The sequence below is a fragment of the Sylvia atricapilla genome, chromosome 25 (assembly GCF_009819655.1).
Source record: "Sylvia atricapilla isolate bSylAtr1 chromosome 25, bSylAtr1.pri, whole genome shotgun sequence".
Lineage (NCBI taxonomy): Eukaryota > Metazoa > Chordata > Aves > Passeriformes > Sylviidae > Sylvia > Sylvia atricapilla.
The window spans coordinates 467,771-492,331 of record NC_089164.1 but is presented as its reverse complement, the minus strand read 5'-3'; the positions used below and the strand labels follow the sequence as shown (position 1 = coordinate 492,331).

General features: G+C 52.5%; 1 protein-coding gene across 1 annotated transcript in view; it reads right to left on the bottom strand.

Moving 5' to 3' along the window:
• KCND3 (potassium voltage-gated channel subfamily D member 3) overlaps nucleotides 1-24,561 on the bottom strand; it is a 93,313-nt gene that overhangs the window by 22,550 nt on the left and 46,202 nt on the right. The window contains exon 2 of the mRNA XM_066335668.1: nucleotides 3,249-3,411. Coding sequence (XP_066191765.1) covers nucleotides 3,249-3,411 — 163 coding nt within the window. The remainder of the gene's footprint in view (nucleotides 1-3,248; nucleotides 3,412-24,561) is intronic.

The following is a 24,561-nucleotide window of genomic DNA, read 5'->3' as shown; positions in this document are numbered from 1 at the left end:
GCACAGCGCTTCTGCCTTTGCTTTTTGTCACTGGGAAAACCTCCGTCGGAGTTCACATAAAAAAATTAATAAGGTCCTTGGCCTTACCTTGAAATCTACCTGCACATCATAAAAGTCATGATTCTCGAACTAAGCAGAGCTCCCAAGGCAAATACATGCCCAAGGAACTTCTCTTCACAGAGGACAATAATTCATGAGTTCCTGGTGTGCTGAAGGAAGCACAATCACTGTGTTGATTCAGAGCTGTCTCCTAAATTCTCTCATAAGGAGTTTCTGCTGGTGGGTTCTTCATATTCAAGGACTGACAGAGCAAAGAGATTTTCCCATCCTCCTTGAAAAAGCCGTGCAAATGTCTTTGTAGCTTCAGTGGGATGGGGGCAGAGTTTTAACTGTTTCTGAGGCTGGGATTCAGCTCAGTGTGGGATGATGCTGGAACAAGTGTGGTATCAAAGCAGATCCTGAATGTCCCTCTGCACATCCTGGCCATCTCCAGAGGGACTGTCATTAATGTGCTTCTCCCCCTTTCCCTCTTCTTAGTATTCATGCAGTGCTGATCATGTGAAAATTACTCACACTTCTGACTTGAGAAAAGTTCCTTAACTGAGAAATTCCACCAATATCAAGGGAATTAGAAATTCAAATGGGGGGGAAATTATACACTGTGTGTGTCAATACAGCAAGCCTTTATAAAAGCTGCAATCAATCATGTTGGCATCAGAGGTGGTGGGCCTTTTCCCCGTTACCAGGAGGATCACGGTGAATAAAGGGAAGAGCTGGATCAGGGGAAGGAGCTTTGGTTTGCTGTCCGGAGAGAGGGGCAGCCCCACGCAGGAGCTCAGCCCTGCCCTCACCCAGCTCTGGAGTCACTCTGGGGTGACCCAGGGTCTTGTGTGGCCCATCGCTGTGTCCCTGGGCTGGGCAGCTGCTGCCTCTGCCTGTTCTGGAGCAGCTCCAGCACAACAGGAGCTTTCTCTCAGAGCCTTCAGGGCTCGGGATGGGCTCTTGGGCACTGTCCCCATAAGGTTCTCCCTGAGCATCCCTGTCCTTCCCCGCTTTGCCCCCTCCCCTGTCCCTGCCCCAGTGGAATCCCAGATGCTCCTGGCCGGGTGCAGCCTCTCCCCAGACCCCTGTGCAGTGACTGGAGCCCAGCGCCTGAATGCCCTGACCACCCTGGATGCCGGTGTGAGCTGCTCCAGGGCAGGGCAGGGCACGCCGGGGCCTTCCCCACCCCTTCACCCTCCTGCCGCCTCTGCTGTGCTGTGTGATGGGACAAAGGAGCGACTGTCCCTCCAAAACCCCTCCCTGGCTCACAGGGGCCGTGTCAGACCTCGGGCAGGGGTCGGTAAAGCTCAGCAGGGACCGGCTGGGGCTGCAGCTGATTCCTGCACGGTCCTGTCTGTTCTGTCTCTCTGCTACTCCCCTTTTGTGTTTTGACTGCCAAATTTTGTGGTTTTGTAGGTCCTGTGTCTGAGCTCTGTGCTGTCAGCTCGCTGAGATGCGAGAAGGAGGCACAGCCCAGATGCTTGCCTGAAGCAGAAATAACACATTTTTCTACTACTGTTCTCCATCGGGTCCCCTGAGCCTTGAATTTCTGGCAGACACCATTCCACAGGGAGAAAAAGAACCTCAGGCCTTTGGTTTGCAGTTGTTGTAAAAACCTGATTCTGGCTGTGGTGTAATTTAGCAGATTGAAACAGAGATACAGTAAATCTGTTATACTCTCTCAGTGACTCAGTGAGCTTCCACTGGCAAAAAACTGTTCAGAATTTGGAATATTCAGTAATCCCTTCACATTTCCAGGGGCTGTTGTGTGTTCCCAGTGTTGCAGTCCCGGCTTTGAGAGGGGTGTGCTGATAAGTGCACGTTGCTGCAGGAGTGTGTTTGAAGGTACATGGAGACAACAAGGAGTGAGGCAGCCAGAAGGAATCAGCTCCTGATTTCAGGGCTTTTGTGCCCAGAGTGATGTGTTTGTGTCACAGAGTGGAGCACAGGTGAGTAATAACAGCCCTGCTGCTGCTGGAAACACAGCGGTGCAGTGTGTGCAGGAATGAGGACTTCAGGGGCAGCACATTTCTGTGTCCAAGGGATGTTTGAATTGTCCTGGTCAGACTTTGGGTCAGCCTCCGCTGGAATCCTGTGGGATCTTATGAGTTTGTTTTCCTTGTGCTAGGAATGTGCTTAGGTAAGTTATTACTGGGTGTAATTTTATGACACACAACAGGGAAATGCTGCACAATGACCCATCCAGATGTGTGTGAGGTTTCCACCTTCCCCTGGTGTGAAATGGGGCTCAGAGGTGGACACCACCAGAACACTGAAACACGTGTGGGGGATTCTGCAGCTGAAATTTGACAACAGTTTTTCAGACCACAAGTCCTGGAGAGCAGCCAGGCAGGAATTACTGTGGCATATTCTGTTTTATTTTGGGGTGAGTGCTTTGCTTTGGGGGGGGACTGACAGTTCAGTCCCTGCCCGTGTTCTGGGTTTCCATCAGTGTGTGTCGCAGGGTGTGAGTTTGTGCAGTTTGTGCTGTGTTGGGCTCTGGGGGTGGGTTTATCTGTCCTGTGCCTTTTCCAGAGCTGTGGGGGCGCGGGCAGGTCCTGGCCTCTGGCAGCGTATCTGTACAACATACAGGTTATGTATATATATATCTGTGTAACATACAGGTTATGTATATATACCTGTGTAACATACAGGTTATGTGTGTATATATATATATATATATATCTGTGTAACATACAGGTTATGTATATATATATCTGTATACCACAGGCCACTCTGATGCAGCAGCCAAACTGGTTGTGAGTAATATCATCAAACCACCTGCAGTTCTGTTCTTAGAGCCCTCAGGAACTCATCAAGGTTACTGAGAAAACAACGGGATCAAAAATAAGAAGAGAGCCCGAGAAACTGTCTGCAAAAAATGTAAACCCTGGACAGGGGGAGGAAAGGTGAGGATGGACATTGACCATTGGGTGTCCTGAAGGATGTGCCTGCCTCAGGGAGAAGCGGCTGGGCCAACCCAGAGATGCCCAGGGGGACAGCAGACCCAGAATCTGTATCTGCCGTGTGATGGGAACAATGAACAGCCTCTGCTGGAATCGCATTGGTTCTGTTATCGGCCCATTTCCCCTGCACTGCCCAGGGATGGGTTTGGGGGCGTTGTCGGAGCGTGCCAGGGCTGAGCACAGGCTGTGAGGGTGGCAGGTGCCCTGTGGAGGGCTCACAGTGTCCCCGGGGTCACTCACCTTCTGTGCCCGGCGCTTGTCGGCGCGCTGGTTCTGGTGGTAGATGCGGCTGAAGTTGGAGACGATGACGGGCACGGGCAGGGCGATGACCAGCACCCCGCTCAGCGAGCAGATGGAGCCAAAGATCTTCCCAGCGATGGTCTTGGGCACCATGTCACCATAACTGCGGGGCACAAACACACAGGGAGGGCCCTCCGTCAGTGCCAGCCTGGCAGGGACCCCGGGCACTGAGCAGGGAGGGGACAGGGACAGGGATGGGACAGGGATGGGACAGGGACAGGGACAGGGACAGGGACAGGGACAGGGAGGGGACAGGGATGGGACAGGGACAGGGACAGGGACAGGGACAGGGACAGGGACAGCTCGTGGTGCTGCCACCAGGCACGGCCACCCTGCCCTTTCTGGCAGCTGAGCCATCAGAGAAAGGCACCTTAGAGGCAGAAGTGCTGCTTCAAGCAGCTGCTGGGTGTTTCAGTTCACACCCTCACTGCCGCACCCAGCTCTCCATGCAGAGGAGCTCCAGCACAGTTAAACCCCGTGTCTGCTGGGGAACGGGTCCGTGTGTCCCCATTCCCTGGCACCCAGGTGCAAACGAGGGCTGAGTTACACCCCCAGCCCCAGCAGCTCCCCTGCCGTCTGCACCGGCAGGAATTTGGGGCTTGTTCAAAGTCTGTGTTCAGTGAAAGGTGAATTCTCAGGGATGTGAGACCAGCTGAAGAATATTCATACAAAATATTCATTCTGATTGGGCTGGACCCAACAATCTTCTGCTGTAATTTGTGTTGCATGAACAGCGTGTGGAGCTGCTGGGGCAAGTGCAGAGGAGGCCGTGAGATGGTCTGAGGGCTGGAGCCCCTCTGCTCTGGGGAAAATCAACGGACAATTGAAATTTAGAGAAGCCCCTGGTTGCTGTCAGATGCTGTTAGGGGTTTCTGTGGTTATCTTTGAGGTGTTCTGCTGCCTGGTGCAGCAGATTTTGAAAAGAGAAGTGATTTATCACAATTGAGGCTTTGTTTTTACATTTGGTGACCAACAAAGGGCTTTGAGGGGAACAGAGCTGAGCTGAGAAAAATTGACATGAAGAGGAAAAACAAACATTTCAAAACACCTTTTTTATCGGCTGAACTTCCCGGCCCCGTGCAAGAGCATGTTGGCTTGAGGGGCTGGGTAGGAGCAGGACTCCTTGCCCATTAAATGCTCCAGGCACCATTAGCCAAGGCCCATTTATCCCAGCAGAATCCTTCTCCTGCCTTCCCCCACACCAAAACCCCAAATCAATACCTCACTCTTTATCCCTATTAACTTTTTAGCTGCTGCTTTATGCAAAGATCATTTCAAAGCTCTTGCCAAGTGACAAGTTCTTCTACCTCATTTAACACCGAGTCTAAAAAAAAAAAAAAATCTCACTTTTCTCCTGCTGGCCCTTAACACAATAAGGCTGAAAATTAATCATATGCCTCCAACATGATCTCAGTGACCTGGAGCATGCAGAAAAAGCCCTTCTGTGCATTTGTGGAGAGTGTAATAATAAGTGTCTGGCTCACAGTCTGTCTCGGGGAGTTTTGTTCTCACACGCAGACTGAGAGTTACCTCATTACTTGGGACTTCAGAGGAGGGGCTTTAAAACACCCCCGGGGAAGATCAAACCCTTGGAGCTGAAGGGTTTTGTGGGGAGATGGAGAAGTTCATTTGGCAGGCTCCTGTGAGAGAAGCTGCAGAGAGGAGCTCTGCAGGGGCTGGAGGGACAGGGACAGGGACAGGGATGGGACAGGGACAGGGACGGGGACAGGGACAGGGATGGGACAGGGATAGGGACAGGGATGGGGACAGGGACGGGGACAGGGATGGGACAGGGACAGGGATGGGACAGGGATGGGACAGGGACAGGGACAGGGACAGGGATGGGACGGGGACAGGGATGGGGACAGGGACAGGAACAGGGATGGGACAGGGACAGGGACAGGGACAGGGACAGGGACAGGGACAGGAATGGGACAGGGACAGGGACAGGGACAGGGACAGGGACAGGAACAGGGATGGGACAGGGACAGGGACAGGGACAGGGACAGGGACAGGGACAGGGACAGGACAGGGACAGGGACAGGACCCAGCAGCGGTGACTGATCCTGGGCCACTGCATCTCTTCTGGAGCATTCTCCAGGGTTCCTCCCTCTGGGGATCTGCTGCCTGGGGCTCTGGGGACACCTCTGACCTCCCTGGGCTGAGCTGGGACTGCAAACGTCAGCCCCGAGGTTTGGGAGTGTCCCAGATTTGTTTGTCCGAGGCCAACCTGCCCAGAGCTCCGTGTCCATCCCCCCGGCCGGACTGAGGGGCCTCTGATGGAGCCTCTGATCTGCACTGTCCTGCTGCTCTGCTGGCATCCCCAGCTCCTGCAGTATTCATTGCTGGGGCGCCTCTTTCTGTCCCCGTGCTATAATGGCATATTTCCATCCCGTACGGTGCCAGCTCAGCTATTGGATTGCAGTTAGCACTAATTAGGCATTTCAAACCCAAAACTTCTTCTCCCCACGTTGGAATGAGAGAACTCAACTTTCCCATTAATTTGTTCAGTAAAAGGCAACCTGTCATCTAAAAAACTTCTCCAGAAAGTGCATTCAAAGCAATTCATCAATAATCTCATTAGAGCGGTGAGAAGATAGAGGAGCTGGGTGATGATTAACTTCCCGAGGCTCCGAGGGGCTGCCGGAGCCGCACAAACACCCCGGGAGGCTGCGGGCTGCAGGGGCTTTGATGTGACCTGCGGTAAATCACCGCGCCTTTCTGTCCCCGGGGACAGCGGCTGCCAGCTCCGGGGGTTTTCACTCCCAGGACAGGGACATCTCCCGGAGCCGGGGCACAGTCAGTGCTCTCCCCGCCCGGTGTTCCTGCCTCACACACCCCGACAGCTCCCGGGGAGCCGCTTTATCTCCGTGGCCTTCAGCCCAGCCCAGGAGGAGGAGGGTTTCGCTCCAGCCTGTGAGCATCTGCCTTCAGGACAATAGGGACAGAATAATATCGCTATGTACTGCACAATGCACCGTGATTTTGAAAGGCTTTCGGCATGAAAAGAGCTGGAATAAAGCATGGAATTAGCATGGAGCTCTCCAGGTGCAGGAGATCCTGTTTCACACCCCAGACAGCTCCCTCGGCGGCGTTGTGGTTCCCACAGAGGAGAGGAAAGTGGCTGGAACCCAGGGAAGGCTCCGGGGGCATTGGCGGCTGTGGGCACCGCCCGTGGCAGCTCCTGTCCCTCCACTCACAGCGCCAAGGCCGAGGTGACCCTGGTGTCCCTCTGAGCCCGGGGAAATAGCGATTGTGTCACCTCAGGGATCCAAGGGGAGCAAAGGCTCATCCTGCCCGGGCTCTGCGGAGAGCAGCGGGGAATTCACGGCTGTGCCGAGGGGCTGGGCCACCTGGATCTCGGGCTTGGGGCTGAATTCATCCCTCCTCATCCCCCGTGGGAATGAGCCCCCAGAGCTCCCGGTGCTCTGCCGCCCGCTCCGCCAGTGGCAGGGACCTTGGGGAAGTCATTTATCGCTGTCCCCGCAGCGAGCAGGGACATTGCCAGGCGCCCCAGGCTGCTCAGAGCCCTATCCTCCCCAGCCCAGCGTCCCCAGGGTCCCCAGGGTGTCCAGGGTCCCCAGGGTGTCCAGGGTGTCCAGGGGTGCTGGGGACCCCCGGAGCACGGGCCGCTTGTGCTGGGCTCCTGGTGCCTGCGGGCAGGGTGAGCTCTGAGCAGAGCCCCGCTGCCTTTGAGGCAGGAAAATCTGCGAAGAGGCTGTCAAATGCCAGCCTTGAGCAGTAAATCAGCCGTGGCCGGGGGAGTACAGAGCCTATTTCATGCTAGGATTCTTTTACATTAAATATACTTATTTTCTGCCTTGTTTGGAGCCGGGCACTTCCCCAGCTGGGTATTCAACTGCGAGATCTGGCACGGTTTCACACTACTGTTTGCTTTTTGCCTGGCATCATTCATTTGGTAATGTTTTCATGGATGCTCCAGAAATCCTGCTGCAATCCCGCCCCTCAGCCAAGCTGCGAGGGCGAGGGCTGGAGATGCCGATCAGCTCCAGCAGCAGCTTATCTTCAGCACTTGGATTCGCTTTGACTTTTAGTAAAGCTGTGGCCAGCAGTTGCTTAGTGGGGATTTTCCAGGTAAAGTTGCCTTTTTGATATCGTTCTGGTTTATAAATTCATATTTCTCACTAAGCTTTGTGTGATAAAAGGACAGAGGTGCACCTGAAATTGTCCTCCTCTGAGCAGAAGCACGTTCTGGTGTTTCTGCAGTGGGGAGAATTAGGAAGAGAGGAGGGTTATTCCCTGATGGGTTTCCCTGTACCAACCCTCCCCAAAGCCAAATCAAGGGATGAGGTGGATTTGGAGGTTGTTGGCTGCTCATTCCTCCAGCTGAACAGAAAAGGTGACCCGAGAGCAACTGGTGGCAGGAACGTTCCTTACAACAGCCCCAGGCCCTGCCCAAGGGAACGGGGATGTTTGTGTGCTCTCAGGAATAAACTAAGTGGGTTATTTAATATGCAAAGGGTGGAGAATATTTAATATATTAACACACTGGTTCCATTTAGTCCTCCTGCCTTGGATCAACTTCTCAGCCCGTAGGCAGCTAAAACAGATGGTCTGAATTTGGGTAACATTCAGACCTTGAGTTGAAGCTAAAAATGGAATTTCATTGGCAGGAAAAGTAGGTCAGAAAGCTAAAGCCCCTAGTCCTAAATGATGAAAGGCTTCTAATCAAGAGTTCCCTATTACCATTCATTAAACGGAGCAGGGGAGGAAATATCATTAGAGACCTTTTCAGAAGGGATTACAACAGGAGCCAGGGTGCTGCTCCCTGCCAGGACCCTGTGCTGCCGGGGGCCGGGGTGCCCATGGCAGTGACCCCCAAGGGGCTGGGGGGCTCCTCACGGGACAGAACAGCGTTATCCTGGGCCTCAGTCACGGGAGGGCTGAGAGGAGACTCTGTGGCCAAACTGAACCAATCCCTGCCCTGATCCCCCTGTCCACGCTGCCCCTGCCATCCCTGCCTCGGGTGCTGGGGATTTGGAGGTCTCTGCCATCTGAGATTTGGTGTCTCTGCCATCAGGGGTTTGGTCTCCCTGCCATCTGGGTTTGGTGACCCTGCCATCCCTGCCTCGGGTGCTGGGGGTTTGGGGTCTCTGCCATCTGGGGGTTTGTGTCTCTGCCATCTGAGATTTGGTGTCTCTGCCATCAGGGGTTGGTGGCCCTGCCATCCCTGCCTCAGGTGCTGGCTTTGGGGTCTCTGCACAGAGCTGGGGCTCTCTCGGGGCTCTCTCTGCTCCTCATCCTTTCCATGCCAGCTGCTGCAGCCTCGCCTTGCTGGAGCTGACAGGGGTGATGATGGTGATGGTGAGGATGGTGGTGGTGATGATGGTGGTGGTGAGGATGGTGATGGTGAGGATGGTGATGTGCAGATTCCAAGGAGCTGTAGGAAACCAGCAGGTCTGATGGTGCTGTTGGTTCTCTGCCTTTGGCACACCCCAGGCCGTGCTCTGCCCTCCCCCTGCTGCTGCATTCCCCTGGGTGGGAACTGGGTGGGAATTGGGTGGGAATTGGGTGGGAATTGGGGTAGGAATTGGGTGGGAACTGGGTGGGAATTGGGTGGGAATTGGGTGGGAACTGGGTGGGAATTGGGTGGGAATTGGGTGGGAATTGGGTGGGAACTGGGTGGGAACTGGGTGGGAATTGGGTGGGAATTGGGTGGGAATTGGGTGGGAACTGGGTGGGAATTGGGTGGGAATTGGGTGGGAATTGGGGTAGGAATTGGGTGGGAATTGGGTGGGAATTGGGTGGGAACTGGGTGGGAACTGGGTGGGAACTGGGTGGGAACTGGGTGGGAATTGGGTGGGAATTGGGTGGGAATTGGGTGGGAATTGGGTGGGAATCGCTGCATTTCAGCCCTGCCAGGAAAAGCATTTCCAGAGGGGCTCGGAGGTGTCCTGGGGGCTCCCCCTCGGGGCTGGATGTTCCCCCTTCCCTCCGCCACAGGCACGGCGTGGGGCTGGAATCTGCGGGACCCCCGATGTCCCCTCCCTGTACAGCCCAGCGCTGCCATCACAGCCTGCAGGTCACTGTGGCTTTCCTCGCTCAAGGAAAACAAAGCCTCTTTTATGATAGCTCAGGTTTTTTCCATGAAACTTGTTAAGTGGGGGAAAAAAGGGAATTCTAAACTGTTGATCTAAGAGTTATTCAGAGAAAAAGTGGAATTTACTTCAAGGTAGAACCAATACAGAAAAGCTGAATTTCACTTTGGAGAAAACACCTCCAATCTTAAAAGGCAGTTAAGTGTGGAGGTTATTCCTGCTGTTTATAAATTCAGCTTTTCTATTCCCTCTAGTTCTTGCAAAGCCGATAGATCTGGCAAAAAGTAATCTCGGGGATTTTTTGCTTCATGTCATCTAAGATTTTGATCCTCAGATCTCAGTTCCAGCGGTGATAGATGTGTCAGAAAAAGCTCTCAAGGCTTTTTTTGTTTGGGTTTTCCTGTCAGCTCCTGAATTGAACAGAATTTTGGTTTGCCCCGTGCTCCGTGTGGGCACCCGGGGTCTCTGTGCAGTGGGGGGAATCCACTGGCAGCAATCCAAACCCACAGCGATGCTCCCAGGGGCTGCTCAGCTCCCCGTTATCCCCGCAGAGAACCCTCCCTGCCTTGTCCTGACTCTGGGGATTGATTATCACACACCAGAAGAGTCTCTTTGGCTCCTTCTCCCCGTGCTGACCACAGCCCCCACTCCGAGGGGTTGGGGCTGTGCTGCCATTTCCAGCTCCTGTGTCCTCGGTTATTGGGGCTTTTCACCCTGAACCTGACGGCGAGTCCCTCCTGGCCAACATTTCACGGGATTTAAATTCTGATGGGGTGCCGGGACTCGGGTCCAGGGATGGGAATTGTCCCGGGGGCTCAGGGCAGGCACAGCCCGGGCGGCTCAGGGCTGGGACGGGGCACCCGGCTGCTTTGTGGTTAATTTGGGGTTTACCCTGGCTCAAAAAGGGGCTGATTTGGGGTTAATTTGGGTTTTACCCCGGTTCAGAGGGCCCATTCCCGGGTCCTTTCCCTGTCCCCCAGCGCAGGGCAGCTCTGGGGTCAGGCACTGGCCCTGCCCTTCCCACCCCGAGCATCCCGGCTCCAGGGAGCAGCAGCAGCTTTTGGCATTCCCTCCACTGGCATTTGGGAATTTGGGACCTTGGGAGCCAAAGGGGCACTCCCAAGCTCCCGTTCTCCAGAGCCACCCAGAGCACACCTGAGACACGAGGGACGAGTTCAGAGTGTCATTGTCCAGCTGACTGGGGCAGGAGAGGAGCTGAGTGCTGCTCAGTAATGTCTGCTTTTAAAAAGTGTTTGTTTTAATGGAGAATAAAATGTCCCGGATTAAGGCATTATTTATTTCTGGCTGCACACACTAAAGGCCTTTTAAATTACTTCATTCATTATTAATTCAAGAAGAATCCTCATATTACTTGGAGTGAAAACCTGCCACAATTACCTGCTCAGAGGATCCTTTTTTTTTTTTCATCCTAACCCTCTGTGAAAGGAAAAGGAATCTTTTTGGAGAACATAGAGGCTGGAGAGGGCAGGCAGTGCATTGAGCAATTAGACTTTTCTCCTAATTGCAGGGCTGGAGGCTCCCTGCCCTGTCTCAAATCCTTAACTGTGGTGTCAGCTTAGAGGAAATGCTGGGTTTTGGCTTTCATTTCATCCTCATCTTTTTCTTTTCTGTCTTTTTAAGCAGCTTGAGTGTCCATGCTGAGCCATGTCACATTCCAAACGATCCACATACTGTGCATTTTAATGAGTTGCTAACACTGATTATACAAAATGCAATCTCAGAAATATTTACTGAGTAAAAAAAAAAAAAAAAAAAAAGGCCTATGGGGAACTAATTAGCTTTTTAAGAATTGGCTTTTTGAAAGCTTGGGGCTCTGGGAAAGTTGAACTTGGAATCAGTTCCAAAGAAGTTGGAGGGGTGGCTGGGAGAAAAGGGAGTGGGTTGTAACGGGGAGTTTGTGGCAGGGAACTCCAGGTGCAGGTGTCCCTGTGCAGGACAGGAGATGCTCTGCAGGCTGAAATACAGGTAATATCTAGAGGCAGGAAATGCAATCACTGTGCAGAGAAAAGCCACGTAATGCCTGGAGCTTTGGTCAAGTTCCTGCAGGGCCGATCAGAGAGGGACAAACCTTTGTCCCCTGTCCCTGCCCAGGACCCCGCACGGGATTTCTCTGAATGCTGACACTGGACACTCACTGCTTCACTGTGCCAAGAAAATTCCGGTCAGTTTGGGACAGAGCTGATGGAAGTTTCCCTTTCCCGAGATGTAAAATGCAATCCAAGGTCTTCCTGTTCCCTGAATATTTACTTCTGTCCCTTCCAGGGGAAAGTGCTCCAATAACGTGTCGTTTGTCACCAGATGGTAACAGACAGGAGGAACCGAGGTGTGACTTGGCTCAGACCTGCACTGCAAATAACAGCCACATGCAGGTGGAAGGTGTTCATGCTGCAGTTAAGCCCTGCAGAACTCTCAGTGCAGAGTGGAAACACAAAGGGACAAATCCCCTTAATAAAGGGCCAAATGTCAACGCAGGAGCTCAAACACGGGGCCGCTCCCTGCTGCTGCTCTGTGTGCCCAGGGTATTACCGAGAGCTCCAGCGTTCGGGAGGAGTTGGCTCCGCTGCCCTTCAGTAAAATCCCAACCAATATTGCGGATGTTCCAAGGGGGGCTGGGGAAGCAGCCCGGGCTTCTGGGTCCTCTTTTAGGGCTCCTGGGACAGTGGGAGGTGTCCCTGCCATGGCAGGGGTGGCACTGCGGGGATTTAAGGTCCCTTCCCAGCCCAGCCATTCCACAATTCCCCGAAATCCTTGAAGCACAACACGCCCATTGCCCATTCCCCCTGCTCCTGCCTCACTTGGAGAAAGGGCTCAGCCCTGCGCACAGCAACCCTGCCTGCCCAGCCCTCACCCTGTGTGCTGCCTGTGTCCCCCTGTGTCCCCCCTGTGTGCTGCCTGTGTCCCCCTGTGTCCCTCTGTGTCCCTGTGTCCCCCTGTGTCCCCCTGTGTCCCCCCTGTGTGCTGCCTGTGTCCCCCTGTGTCCCTCTGTGTCCCTGTGTCCCCCTGTGTCCCCCTGTGTCCCCCTGTGTGCTGCCTGTGTCCCCCTGTATCCCTGTGTCCCCCTGTGTCCCCCTGTGTCCTCCTGTGTCCCTGTGTCCTCCTGTGTCTCTGTGTCCCCCTGTGTCCTCCTGTGTCCCCCTGTGTCCCCCTGTGTCCCCCTGTGTCCCTGTGTCCCCCTGCTCACTGCAGGGTCACACAAGGTGCCCCAGGCTCCTTTCCCCAGGTGAAGCTCCCAAAGCTGGTGTTGAAGCTTCCCCGTGGTGTTCCTCCCAGCTGGGACAGCAACAGCTCGTGCTGGAAACGAACTGGCCAATAAAATCAATTAGTGCACGGAGGGACAGTCCCCACAGCCAAGGCCTGCTTTGTTTCCCTCAGTGTGAGGGGGAATTGCAGGAGCAGGAGCAGATGATGGGAATAACTCACTGGGGAGCTGCACCTCGGGACCAGCTGAGGGATGCCTCTTGTCTCTCTGGGTACCTCAGGCCCTTTCCGTGGTGCTTTTGGCATTTGAGCAGCCAGATTTTTATGCACATCCATAAGTATTCCATCAGAAAACGGATCTCTCAGTTGTCTGGTTTGTTCTCTGGTGCCATGACTACACAGTGAAATTTCCATTTTGCAGCTTCCGCCCGTAGATCTTTTGCCTGGCCCTAAATCCCCTGCCTGGCCCTTCCCATCAGGGCTGGAGCAGTTGGGAAATTCACAGCTTCCCCGTCAGCAGCTTTTATTTTCTAATTCCCTTCCTGTCCTAGAAGATTTTTCATCATTACTTGCACAATCTGAGATTTAAACCATCATGTGTTACTTCATTCCCCTGTCTGCTGTGAAGAATCTCCCTTTCCTTCAGCCTTTATTTTCCCTCAGCTCTCCCAGGAGCATCCCTGAGATGTCCTTTCCTGCCTGTGGCTGTTTCTGCTCCTCGGGCAGTTGGGTTTTCCTGCAGATCCCACCCTGGGGATGGCTCCATCCCTCCCGAAAGCCCCTGCCAGTGAATTCACTCTGGCAATTCCCGTCCTCCCTGCAGGTCCCAGCCCCACAGACACCTGCACTGGAGTTTATCTGTGGCAGAGATTGCAGCAGCCTCATTTCCCCCGGTGATTTTGGGATAAACGAGCCGAGGAAACCCAAGACAAAGCAAAACATAAACCCCTGGAACAGAGAGCCCTGGCCTGCAGTGAGCTTTTCCTCCTTGCCTTTGTGTGGGGAAGGGCAGATGCAGGAGCCTGGGGACAGGGCAGGGATTGCTGTGGTGGTGGCACAGGGGCTCCTGTCCCTCTCCTGCAGCTTTGTGACAGCTCTGGGAGGCCACAGAGTGACCCCAGCCTCCAGCTGTCCGTGCCAGGCTGGCCGGGGCAGGGAGAGCTCTGTGCCAGGGGCTGGTGGCGTGTTTGGGGATTTAGCACAGCCCTGAGCAGGTTGGAAGGATCTGCAGGACCCCCAGCCCTGAGGCAGCCCCCCGTGCTCACCATAACCCCTGGACCTCAGGGCCACCTCCACACCGTGTCACCCTCCAGGGCGAGGAGCCCACCCTGTGCCATCCCTCCCCTGAAGGGACTTCTCCTGATGTCCCCTGAGCCTCCCCCGGCAAAACCTGAGGCTGCCTCCCCCTGTCCTGTGGCTCCTGACCTGGGAGGGAGACAGATGGGAATAAATGGGAGACAGACCCCATTTGTCACCCTCCTGCTTTAGGACAAGCAGAGCTCTAAGCTGCGGGATTCAGCTCAGGATTTCCTCTGATTTGGGCACATTTTGTGCCTTTTGTGTCCCGGGGGCAGTTAAGCCCCTGCAAGTCTAAACCCTCTTTTATCCAGTGCTAGATCAAAAATGCCTTCTAAAAATATCTCCCATTTGAGCAGCTCTTAGGGGAATCACCTTTGCCTCGTTCCGAGGAGCTGACAGGCAGGAGAGCAGAGAACGTCCTTCCCCAAGCTGCTGAAGTTCAGGACACGATCCCGGGATGGTTTGGGCTGCGAGAGACCCTAAATATCATCCCACAGGGGCTTGGATCATCCCACGGGGGCTTGGATCAGCCATTTGTGCAGCTAACATTTGTGCGGTTGTTTGTTCTGAAAAGGTTGGATTTGGGGTCTGTCCCAACCTTTATGATCCCCTGGGCTGGGTTCTGGCTGCTGCAGGAACCCGACTGCCGCTGCTGGGAGGGAACTTTTCCTGCTGCTTTTATGTATAAAGTGAAATAATTTCCTGTTAAAATTAATAGGTGGGTTGAGGTTTTAGTGGAACCAGAGTTTCCCAGTAAAATGAGCCTTATTCCCATAATGGTGCTCAATAATTTTCTCTCACGTAGTGACCCTGTCCCCTGAAAAGAGAGATAAAATGGACCTCTTTCCCCCCTGCCCATCCCGAGAGCAGCAGCCTTGATGTTGTGTCAGGGAAACGAGGGTAAAACTCGGGATGACTTCGCAGAGCTCAGGTACCTCCAGCCTCGCTGGGATCTGTGAGCGTGAGCTGGGGACGTTTGGTGATTTTCATTTTATTTATTTAGCATAATCGTCGTGCTTTGCACAGGAAAACAGTCTGATCCTTGTCTTTTCTCTGTCCTGCCTAAATCTCATCTGCAATAGCAGAGGAGCCAAAGTTCCTTGCCTTGCTGGTGGAACAGACTGCTTAAGCACTAAGCCCTGGTAATCCAGTTTGTTTTCCTAGCAGTAACTGTAATATGAAGATATGCACAGCTTGTGCTTGATGTAAGCACGGAGATCATGACAGTGCTCCCAAATCCTTTTATTTTAAGATTTATTTAGTTGATAAACTTCACATGTTTGTCCTTCATTTGTCATTTCTAGCAGGGGATTTAGCCCAAAGGCAGTTTCCCCTTCCCCTTCCCTCCTGCCCGGGGATTTTTGGCACAGCAGCCCCGGGGCTGTCCCCTGCGGGTGTGAAGGGAGAGGCGCTCAGGGATGCGGCTCTGGCTCTCGCTGTGACCTTGGGCAGCTCCTCTCTCCTCCCGTCTCACCTGGAGGTGAGGAGCAATCCTTTCCTCCCTGATCCCCCGTTCCCTCCTGCTCTTTGTCTAAGGGCCTCTGCTCTTTGCACTGCCAGTGTCCAGGCACCGTTTCCATCATCATTATTTACACTTAGATTAAGCCTTCGTATTATCCAGTGCCTGGCATTAATAATATCAAAATGCCATTTTATACAATATTTAAGATCAGAATTTCCTGTTGGAAATCAATGAGAACATCCTCCAAAAAAACCAGTGACCTGAATGTCCCTTCTTATATAAGGAGTGTCTATATTTATCAGTGCTGATATCAGCTGCTGTGGTTACCTGGCTCTCCACGGCTCGCACAGAGCCCTCAGATGGGTTTCTCACACGAGCTGCTCCTGTCAGGAGAGGGTGACTTTTAGCCTGCACCGAGGTTTCGGTGAATTCCCGTTTAGATTTACAGCAGAAGGCTGCAGAGGAAAAGCCCCAGCCCCAGAGTGGTTCGGCAGCCCCTGCCCGGGACACTGTCACCCAGAGGGGCTGCTCCTCCCCAGCCCCACTCAAGGTGACAGCAATTCCCTGCTCAGAGCACAGCTTCCTCTCCTGGCAGAGCTGGGTCAGGGACAGAGCCTGGATTCTATTCCCAGTGCTGCTGGCAGGGACACCTCCACGTACCCTGACAAATTTAGAGTCGCAGCAAGGCCGTCAAGGGATCAATGCCACTGGAGGCCAGGCCCTGTCCTGCCTTTGCAGTAAATCTGGGAGCGTTGCACTCCGTGTCCAGAGCTGCACTCCCGAAGGGCAGAGGCGCTGCGGCTCTGCTGCCTGAGCTTAACCTGTGGTGTTTATCTGCACCTTTGTGTCCATACACATGTGCTTATGAACATGTGTATATGTGTATATTTGTGTGTATATATATGTATGTATGTATATATGTATATGTATATAGATATATCTATATATATTGACATATCTATACATCTATATATCTATGTATCTATATATCTAAATATCTTCTTATCTACATATCCATATATCTACATATCTATAAATATATATATATCCATATATCTACATATCTGTAAATCTATATCTCTACATATCCATATATCTACATATCTATAAATCTATATATCCATATATCTTCATATCTGTAAATCTATATCTCTACATATATACATATCTCTATATATATGTATCTATGTATCTACATATCTATAAATCTATATATCTACATATCCATATATCTATCTATCTATAGATCTCTGTATCTATGTATGTGTCTCCCGTATCTGATTCAGCCTGGGGTGTAATCGATAGAAATCTGCAGGGCAGCCTCATCACCTGTAAGCATCCTGTTGGGGAAATGTGCGGCACCAGCAGGAATTCAGATTAAAGGTGTTTAAAAAAAAATGTGCATCTTTTCATCAGTGCTTTCTTCCTCATTAAACACGGGGCTTGCTCGTAAGCATTTGCCAGATAAAAAGGGAGAAATAGGCAAAAGCAAATAGGCTGCAATTAAGTTCCCTTGAATTCCCCCAGAAGGTTCACCTCAGTTTAATTTAATATCCCCTGGTTGCTGCCCAGCCGTCTCTTGGCTGGGATGCAAACAGGGAATGTGCAGGGACGGTTTCACCTGTCCTTTCGTTCTTTTTTCCCTCTTTTCATGCCACTGTAGCGTTCTCTGCCCTCGGACTCTGGTATTTCCACATCGGGTGTGGCTTAGCAAAGATCAGGGTTTTTATCGAAGTAAAATGTCAACAAAATCCATTCCCTGGAGGCCGCTTTGATGTTTCACTCCCGCAGTTGACACCAGGGCAGGAGGAGCTCTTTGGGGAGACCTTTAATATTCATAAGGTGTCAGTTCACTGCTGCTTCGGGTGTAGATTCCTGTGAGCTTCCTCTGGGCAACTCAATGCACTGGTTTGACTTTCAGTGATTTTTCACACGTATCAAACTCCGCAGATAAGTGAGGGCTGGCCTTCCGCTGGGCAATTGTCAAAGCGTGTTTATATTCATGAGTGTTCTGGCAGCCACTATTCCATCACAGGAGGGGTTGGGATCTACAGAAAGAGGAAAAAGGAGCCCTGTTCTGGAGCAGTGCTCGGGTTCCTGCCCTCGCTGTAAACCAGATCTCTGTGAGCTGGGGATGCTCAGGGTGATCTCTGTGAGCTGGGGGTGATCTCTGTGAGCTGGGGGTGATCTCTGTGAGCTGGGGATGCTCAGGGTGATCTCTGTGAGCTGGGGATGCTCAGGGTGATCTCTGTGAGCTGGGGGTGATCTCTGTGAGCTGGGGATGCTCAGGGTGATCTCTGTGATCTGGGGGTGATCTCTGTGAGCTGGGGGTGATCTCTGTGAGCTGGGGGTCCTGAGGATGCTGTTCTGCCTGCGGGCAGCTGCAGTTTGGTCAGTTCTGTGGCTGTGGCTTTGCAGCACAGTGCCCGTGGGTGTGAGGGTGCTCTCCCGGGCAGAAGGGCACAGTGTGCAGGGCAGGATGGCAGCACCATCCCCAGAACCTTCCTGAGCTGTCAAATCTGCCCGTTCACCTGCTCTGCTGCAGACCTCTTCTATGGGAGGCAATCTTTGAATTGAGAGGCTGCAAAAAAACCCTAAAAAAACCCAACAAACACAGAAAGCTGTCCCCAAGTCCCGGTGTTGTGAGTTTTGAGCTCTCCCACTCTTGTTTTAAAGGATGTGGATGTCCTTGCAGCCCGTCCTTGCAGGGCTGTGTGCTCCGCCGTGGGTGACACTCCCATAACCTGGGCACGGCCCATAACCGTGTTGGGACCTTTGGCTGACTCGGGAAGAGCTCGGTGCCCGTGCGGTTGATGTAAACCAGCCCCCGTCTGTCACTGCCTATTGTGAGCTGAGGGGCTGCAAAACGCTTTTTTAGGAGCGCATGCGGCTGTTTCTGCTGAAATAACCAGCGCACACACTTCCATCACACAATATTTTTTCCCCATAATTGTAGCACAACTAGCCACGGACGGAAATCAGAGGAGGGCTCCTACAGCTGTCCCGGAGATGTGATGGAGTCGTTGGGATGTCAGAGGCACAAGCCTTGCCCAGCTCTGCAGAGCTGCAGCACTGGGCTGGGACAGGAGTGTCAGGAGGTGCCAACGCCCCGGAGACAGTGGCAGAGCCCCAGCAGAGGGGCTGGCATCACCTGGTTGGCTTCACCTGGCTGCCCCCGGGGGGGATTGTCCCTTCTCCCAAGGACAGGAGCCCAGAGAGGGGCTCAGGGTGCAAAGATCCTGTGAGAACCCTCTGGGCTGCACTGCTCGGGAGCCAGGGCTGTAAAATGCTGCCACAGGAGCCATTTTCCTGCTTCACTGTGGTTTCCAAATTGTTATTAATAAAATATAACACTGTCTGTGTCTTGATGCAGAGACCTCAGTCCTAGTACAAGCCCTCCCATTTATTATTTATACAAGCATTTAACAGCTCTGACATATTTCAGCAGTAACACCAGGCAGCTGTTTGCAAACCAGAATTAGTAACAGAAGGATGAGGTGCTCCAGAAGGGTTTTTCTACATGGATGTGATTGCATGGGAATCATCCCTGGGTCACAGGAGGAATGATGGAGAACGTGTTGTTTTCTGAGATTTTCAGCGGTTTTACCTCTCACCTCCTCTCTCCAAGTTAGAAGAGCCACTGGAGTCAGGGAGTGTTTGATATACCTGTGTGTGTATAAATACACATGTATCTGTGTGGCTGTAATTTAATTTATACATGCAGCAGGGGTTGGGTAAGAAGTGAAGGGATTAATTGTGCTGCCTTATCAGAATCCCAGGAAAGCTGATTGCCTTTGCCTGCCTGCTCTCAGTGAGGGATGGAGGGATGGAGGGATGGATGGATGGAGGGATGATGGAGGGAGGAATTGAGGGATGAATGCTGAGGGTTCCACCTCCTCCCACAGAGGATTACCCAGGAATAACCACTGCAGTGGTGAGAAGTGTCCCTGAGCAGCGCTGGGGTGAACAGACCATCCGCCTGGGGAAGGGCCGGGCTGCCAGGATTGCTCCTCACACAGCAATCCAAGCAAACAAAGAGCTGCAGGCACTCGGCCCCGGGGAGGTCTCACTGACACCTCTGTGCCCTCGGAAACAACCAGAGATCTCTGTAATACGGGACAATAACCAGCAGCAGCCCAGTCCCACGGAGGACGGGAGCAGCTCTATCAGAATTCAGAGGAACAGCCATTGATCCTGCACCACTGAAGTGGAGGGAATTTTACGGTTGACTTTGAGGGAAGCAAAAACAAGTCTTTGAACTGGATTACTTCTTATTTTCATAGCACTGTAGAAAATATCTCCAGCTCCTCTGAAAAGGAGGCAGCATTATCTCCACTTGCAGGGCACTGCAGCTTGGAGAGTGGGAGCCTTTGGAAAATCGAGGAGGAAATGGGGGACAGAGTTGGGAATCAGACCTAAATTCCTCCAACTTCAGCCCAGTGAAAGGACTTTATAGAAACAAAGTGACTTTTCCGTGAGTTCTCCAAAGGTGAGAATTCACGTGATGAGCCTGAACCTCCTTTCCCAGCTTCCTCCTGGCGGTGTAGGTTAAACACTCAGAAGTAGGCTACAAAGGACTCGAGTGCTGAAGAACAAACATTCCTCTGGTGACTTCCTGGTGGCCTAGTTCTGGGCCAGCAAAGTCAGAGGAGACAGAACATTCAAACCACACTAAACAAGCGCTGGAGGCACTTTCAGGAGCGGCCCAGGGAGATGTGCAGAGTGAAAAGGCACCAGTGGTTCTGTCGGAGCCCTGGGCTGTTCCCAGCCCCTGGCACAGGGGTGAGGGCCCTGGGTGGGATCAGCAGATTGACCTGAGGCATACTCCAGGGCCCCTTCTCCATCCCTGCCCCTCTGGAACGTGAAATTACTGGATTACCTAATCCACCCTTTCAATTCATTATGTGTTTGGATGAATATTTGATTAGGAATTGCATTTAATTCTCCGCTGAATGAGAAGGAAGGAACCCCTCAGCTGTTAAAGGCTGTCTCTGGTCACTGGAGCAGATTCCAAGTGTTTCAGAGGTGCAGAGGCTGCCCTTGGAATGCCCTTTCTCAGTGTCTCACAGCCGTGTTTAAATGCTCTTGGATTTAAAGGTTTTATGGGACGTGAAATAATTTTGCCGGTTAAAAAGCTAAACTTTATAGTGTTTCTATTTTTAATTAAATATTAATTGCAGAAGATGGCTGTGGAATTGACTGTTCAGATCATTTAATCCATATAGATGACCTTTACGTTGAATTTATTCTCTGGTGCTCACACTGCCCTTCAACCCCATCTGGGGCCGACCTCAGCTGCAGCTTCTCCCCCTCTTCATTAGAGAGACGCCGAGCTCAGGCTCCTCTTTCATGTTTATTAATGTTCCTCTGCGAGGATCCTGCAGCAGCTGGTGATTGCTGCTATAAACTTTCCCTGGCAGCTCTCTGTGTACCAACAGCCCAGTGATTCCTGCACAGCTTTCCAGGCTCGGGTGCCCTTCAAAGGAAAAAGGGGAACAGTTTCTCCTGCAGCTGAAAAGCAAACCCACTTCCTGTGCTCCTTTAATGGAACTTAACATTACATGAAAAATCTTTTTTTTTTTTTTTTTTTTCCTTTTTCCCTCTCCCATCCACCCCAGTTCAGTTCTTTTGATGCTGATAAGCAGCTTTGTGCAGCGTGAAATTTCCTGCCACGGCTCTGAGCTGCCTGAGAATTTAGGTGTAAAAACAAACCACTGCCCAGCAAGAAAATGTGTGTCCATGTGCTGAGAGCTCTGAAAGGACCAGGTTCATTTGCAAAACTCTGTTTGCTGCTGTGAGACGTGATTCTACTTCTCCTGCCAGTGCACAGGTACAAGCACTGGGGTGGTTAAAGACTGAAAATGAATTAAAATGGCAACCAAGGAGGGGAAGGCCAAACCAGTCTGCTCTGTTTGCTTGTCTGTGGGACACCTGGAGGAGACCAACGGGAGGTTTCCTTTGCACTTTGAATTCCTTGAGTGCCTTGGGCACACCAGGCTTGTGGTTTCCTCTGCTCTGCTGCTGATGGGCATTGGATCACATGAAAACAAAGATAAATCCACAAAAAATCCACCCCAAAGCCCCCAACAGCTGCTTCAGAGGGCCAAGGGCCTGTGCCAGGAGCACAGAAACTCTCTGGTCCCAAAGAGAGGTTCCTGCTGGCAGATTTGGGGTGCTTTGGGTGCTCCCAGCAGATCCTTTGCACACCATGGCCCAGAGAGCACCAACCACTCCTGTGCCCAAAAATCGTGGTGCTTCTGATGCTGCTGCGTCTGTCATTGCACAGAGCAGAGGAGGGAATGTAAAACAAGAGAAAAAAATTAAAATGATTCCCTCCAAATCTGCTTTTGCCCTCTGGAGTGACAGTAACCCCCGCCTGTGCTGTTCAGGATAACTGAGCCCTATCAGGATGTAGCTTCAGTTTGGGATTTGACACATGGATCAAGTCCCTTAAGCCTCCCCCTGAGGATTTGGAGATTTTTGTAAAGCTCAAATGCACAAAGCAGCCCCTGAGCTGTGGCTGCTGGATGGATCAATGCAACTGCATTTAACTGCTCCAGCCAAATCTGCCACGTTCCTCCTCCTGCATCCTCTCCTGGAGCTGACATTTAATGTTGGATAATCCTGCTGCTGTGGTCACTGATGTGTACAACAACCCCAACCCCAAACCTCACCCTAAACCTGAACCTAACCCTAACCCTAAACCTGAACCTAACCCTAACCTTACCCCAACCCAAACCCCAAACCTAATCCAAATCACAAACCTAAACCTGAACCTAACCCCAACCTTAACCCAAACCCTTAACCACAAACCTAAACCTAAACCCAACCCTAACCCTAAACCCAAACATTAACCCTAAACCCCAACCCCGTCCCTGCCCTCTGTGCTCTCCAGGCCACTGAAATCTTCTCTCCTATCCTTCAGGGCTGCTCCAGCTCTGCACGAAGGCATTGATCCCTTTGTGAATGAATAAGGAAAGGGAATTGCATCATTTCTCAGCCATGTGTGTCTGTCTATAATTGCAGATTTGGACTTTAATTATTCAGGGCCCTTCCTCAGCATAGGACAGGACAAGAACATTCACATAAAAAGCTGAATGTCCTCTCCTTCTCAGACCCAGCCCACACCTCTGGGCCCTTGGATTTGTCCCCTGGAGGACTGTAATTGTGTCCTGGCTCTAAACTACCATTGGGGCGCACGGTTTGTGTCCCTGTGCCCTGCATTCACTCTGTCCTTGTGCCCCGGGGTACTTTGGGGTGTTCCTCTGCAAGTTGGTTTTGTACAGCAGGAAGAGAGATCCTGGTGCTGAACCTTGACTGAAATCCATATGTGCAGGTTGCACCTTCACTCAGCTCCTGCACCTGTAAGGGTTTTCCCAGGCAGATGAACCTGGAGCCTCAGAACAGACACTCCAGACCAAGGCGTGCATTACACAAATCCAATCTTAAAATTACATTTCCAATGCCTAGAGATAAAAGATTGCAGGGAGCTAAAAAAAGCCCTGAATCTGATGGTGAATATGAATATACCAGCAAGCCACACTTCAGTAAACTTCAGAGCTGGAGAAGGAGGCCCTGGCAGAAATGCACAGGGGCTCTGGTTTAACCTCTGTCTGCAGGGCTGAGCTCTGCCTGCATGAGGCAGCCCCTCAATTCCTCACCCCACTCCCTTTGGCTTCCTGCTGGATAATTCTCCTGCAAAGCAACGCTGGGCTGCCTGACCGAGTATTTCCAAACACCTGAACCTTGGGGCAATTATTTTAATAAACGTGAACCGTGGGGCTCCTGCTGGGCCTGTGCTAGGAGTGTGATCTGTGATACAGATGGAGGCAGTGCAGTGCACTGTGTTAATTAAGTGTACACCAACCATATGGCAGCACACCTCCAGCCCAACAGGCACGGAGCTCTGTGGATGCAATTAGCTCTGGTGCATGCATAAAGAATCAGCCCTGAACTCCAGGACTGCAGCAGTCCTGACCTCTGGCTGAAGGAATTACTGGTGCTAAGCTGCTGCACTGCCGTGGCAGAACCGGTTCCTGGTCACTGAGACGCTGCTGAGGTTGGGGTGCTCTAAAGAAAGAGAAATCCCTGGTTTCCTTCTGTTCCTGCTCTCCTTTGGAGCACAGCTCCTGCGCTGGAGCTTTGTCTCTGAGGAGCCAGAGGAGTGGCTCAGGGGAGAATGCAGCCCCGGAGGGAGCGATCCGGCATCCCTCTGCAGTTTGTGCAGATGTTCCTGCAGGTTCAGGGCAGTGAGGAATTTCTGTGCAGTGTCACTGGGACAGACACTCCATCCCGGGGCTGCCTTTGCTCCAAGGGAAACGCACCAAGGGTTTGTTTTTGTCACAAACGGGACAAGGGTCAGCACAGCACAGTCTTGTCCCAAGCAGTAAATAGTGAAGCAAATCCCAGCCGCAGGGCCGGTGCTATTCCCCGCTGGCTGTGCCCGGTGCCGGGGCAGCGCTGGGAGCCCGGGGAGCCCAGAGCACCGTGCCAGGGCACGACCAGCCGCTCTGTGCTGTGCCAAGCCCCGGCTCCTGAGGCACAGCCACGGCTCCGGGAAAGACAGCGGGAGCCCGGAGCAGCTCCGGGACAGGCGGATCCTGTCCCACGGATGGGTTAGCTCCTGATTCCCCGGGGAATGCTGCTCCCGGGTGTGCGGCTCCCTGCTCTCTCCCGTGGCTATTCCAAAGGCTCCCGATAAACCCGGGCCTTGGCTTCCTACGGCTGAACAGTGGGGAACTTCATCTGAATCGGTGGAGTTAGTTATTGTCTGAACTGACCCTCCCAGCGCCTCTCGCTGCAGCCGCTGCGCATTTTGCCTCTAAAAGCGACTCGGAGGAGGGTGAGAGGGTCAGAGCCCTGCCCGTGTGCGCCGGGACACAGAATTCCTGTTCCCCTGACACAGAACTGCTGTTCCTGTGACACAGAACTACTGTTCCCCGGGACACAGAATTCCTGTTCCCGGGACACAGAACTGCTGTTCCTGTGACACAGAATTCCTGTTCCCTGGGACACAGAATTCCTGTTCCCGGGACACAGAACTGCTGTTCCTGTGACACAGAATTCCTGCTCCCGGGACACAGAATTCCTGTTCCCCGGGACACAGAACTGCTGTTCCTGTGACACAGAATTCCTGCTCCCGGGACACAGAATTCCTGCTCCCGGGACACAGAATTCCTGTTCCCTGGGACACAGAATTCCTGCTCCAGGGACA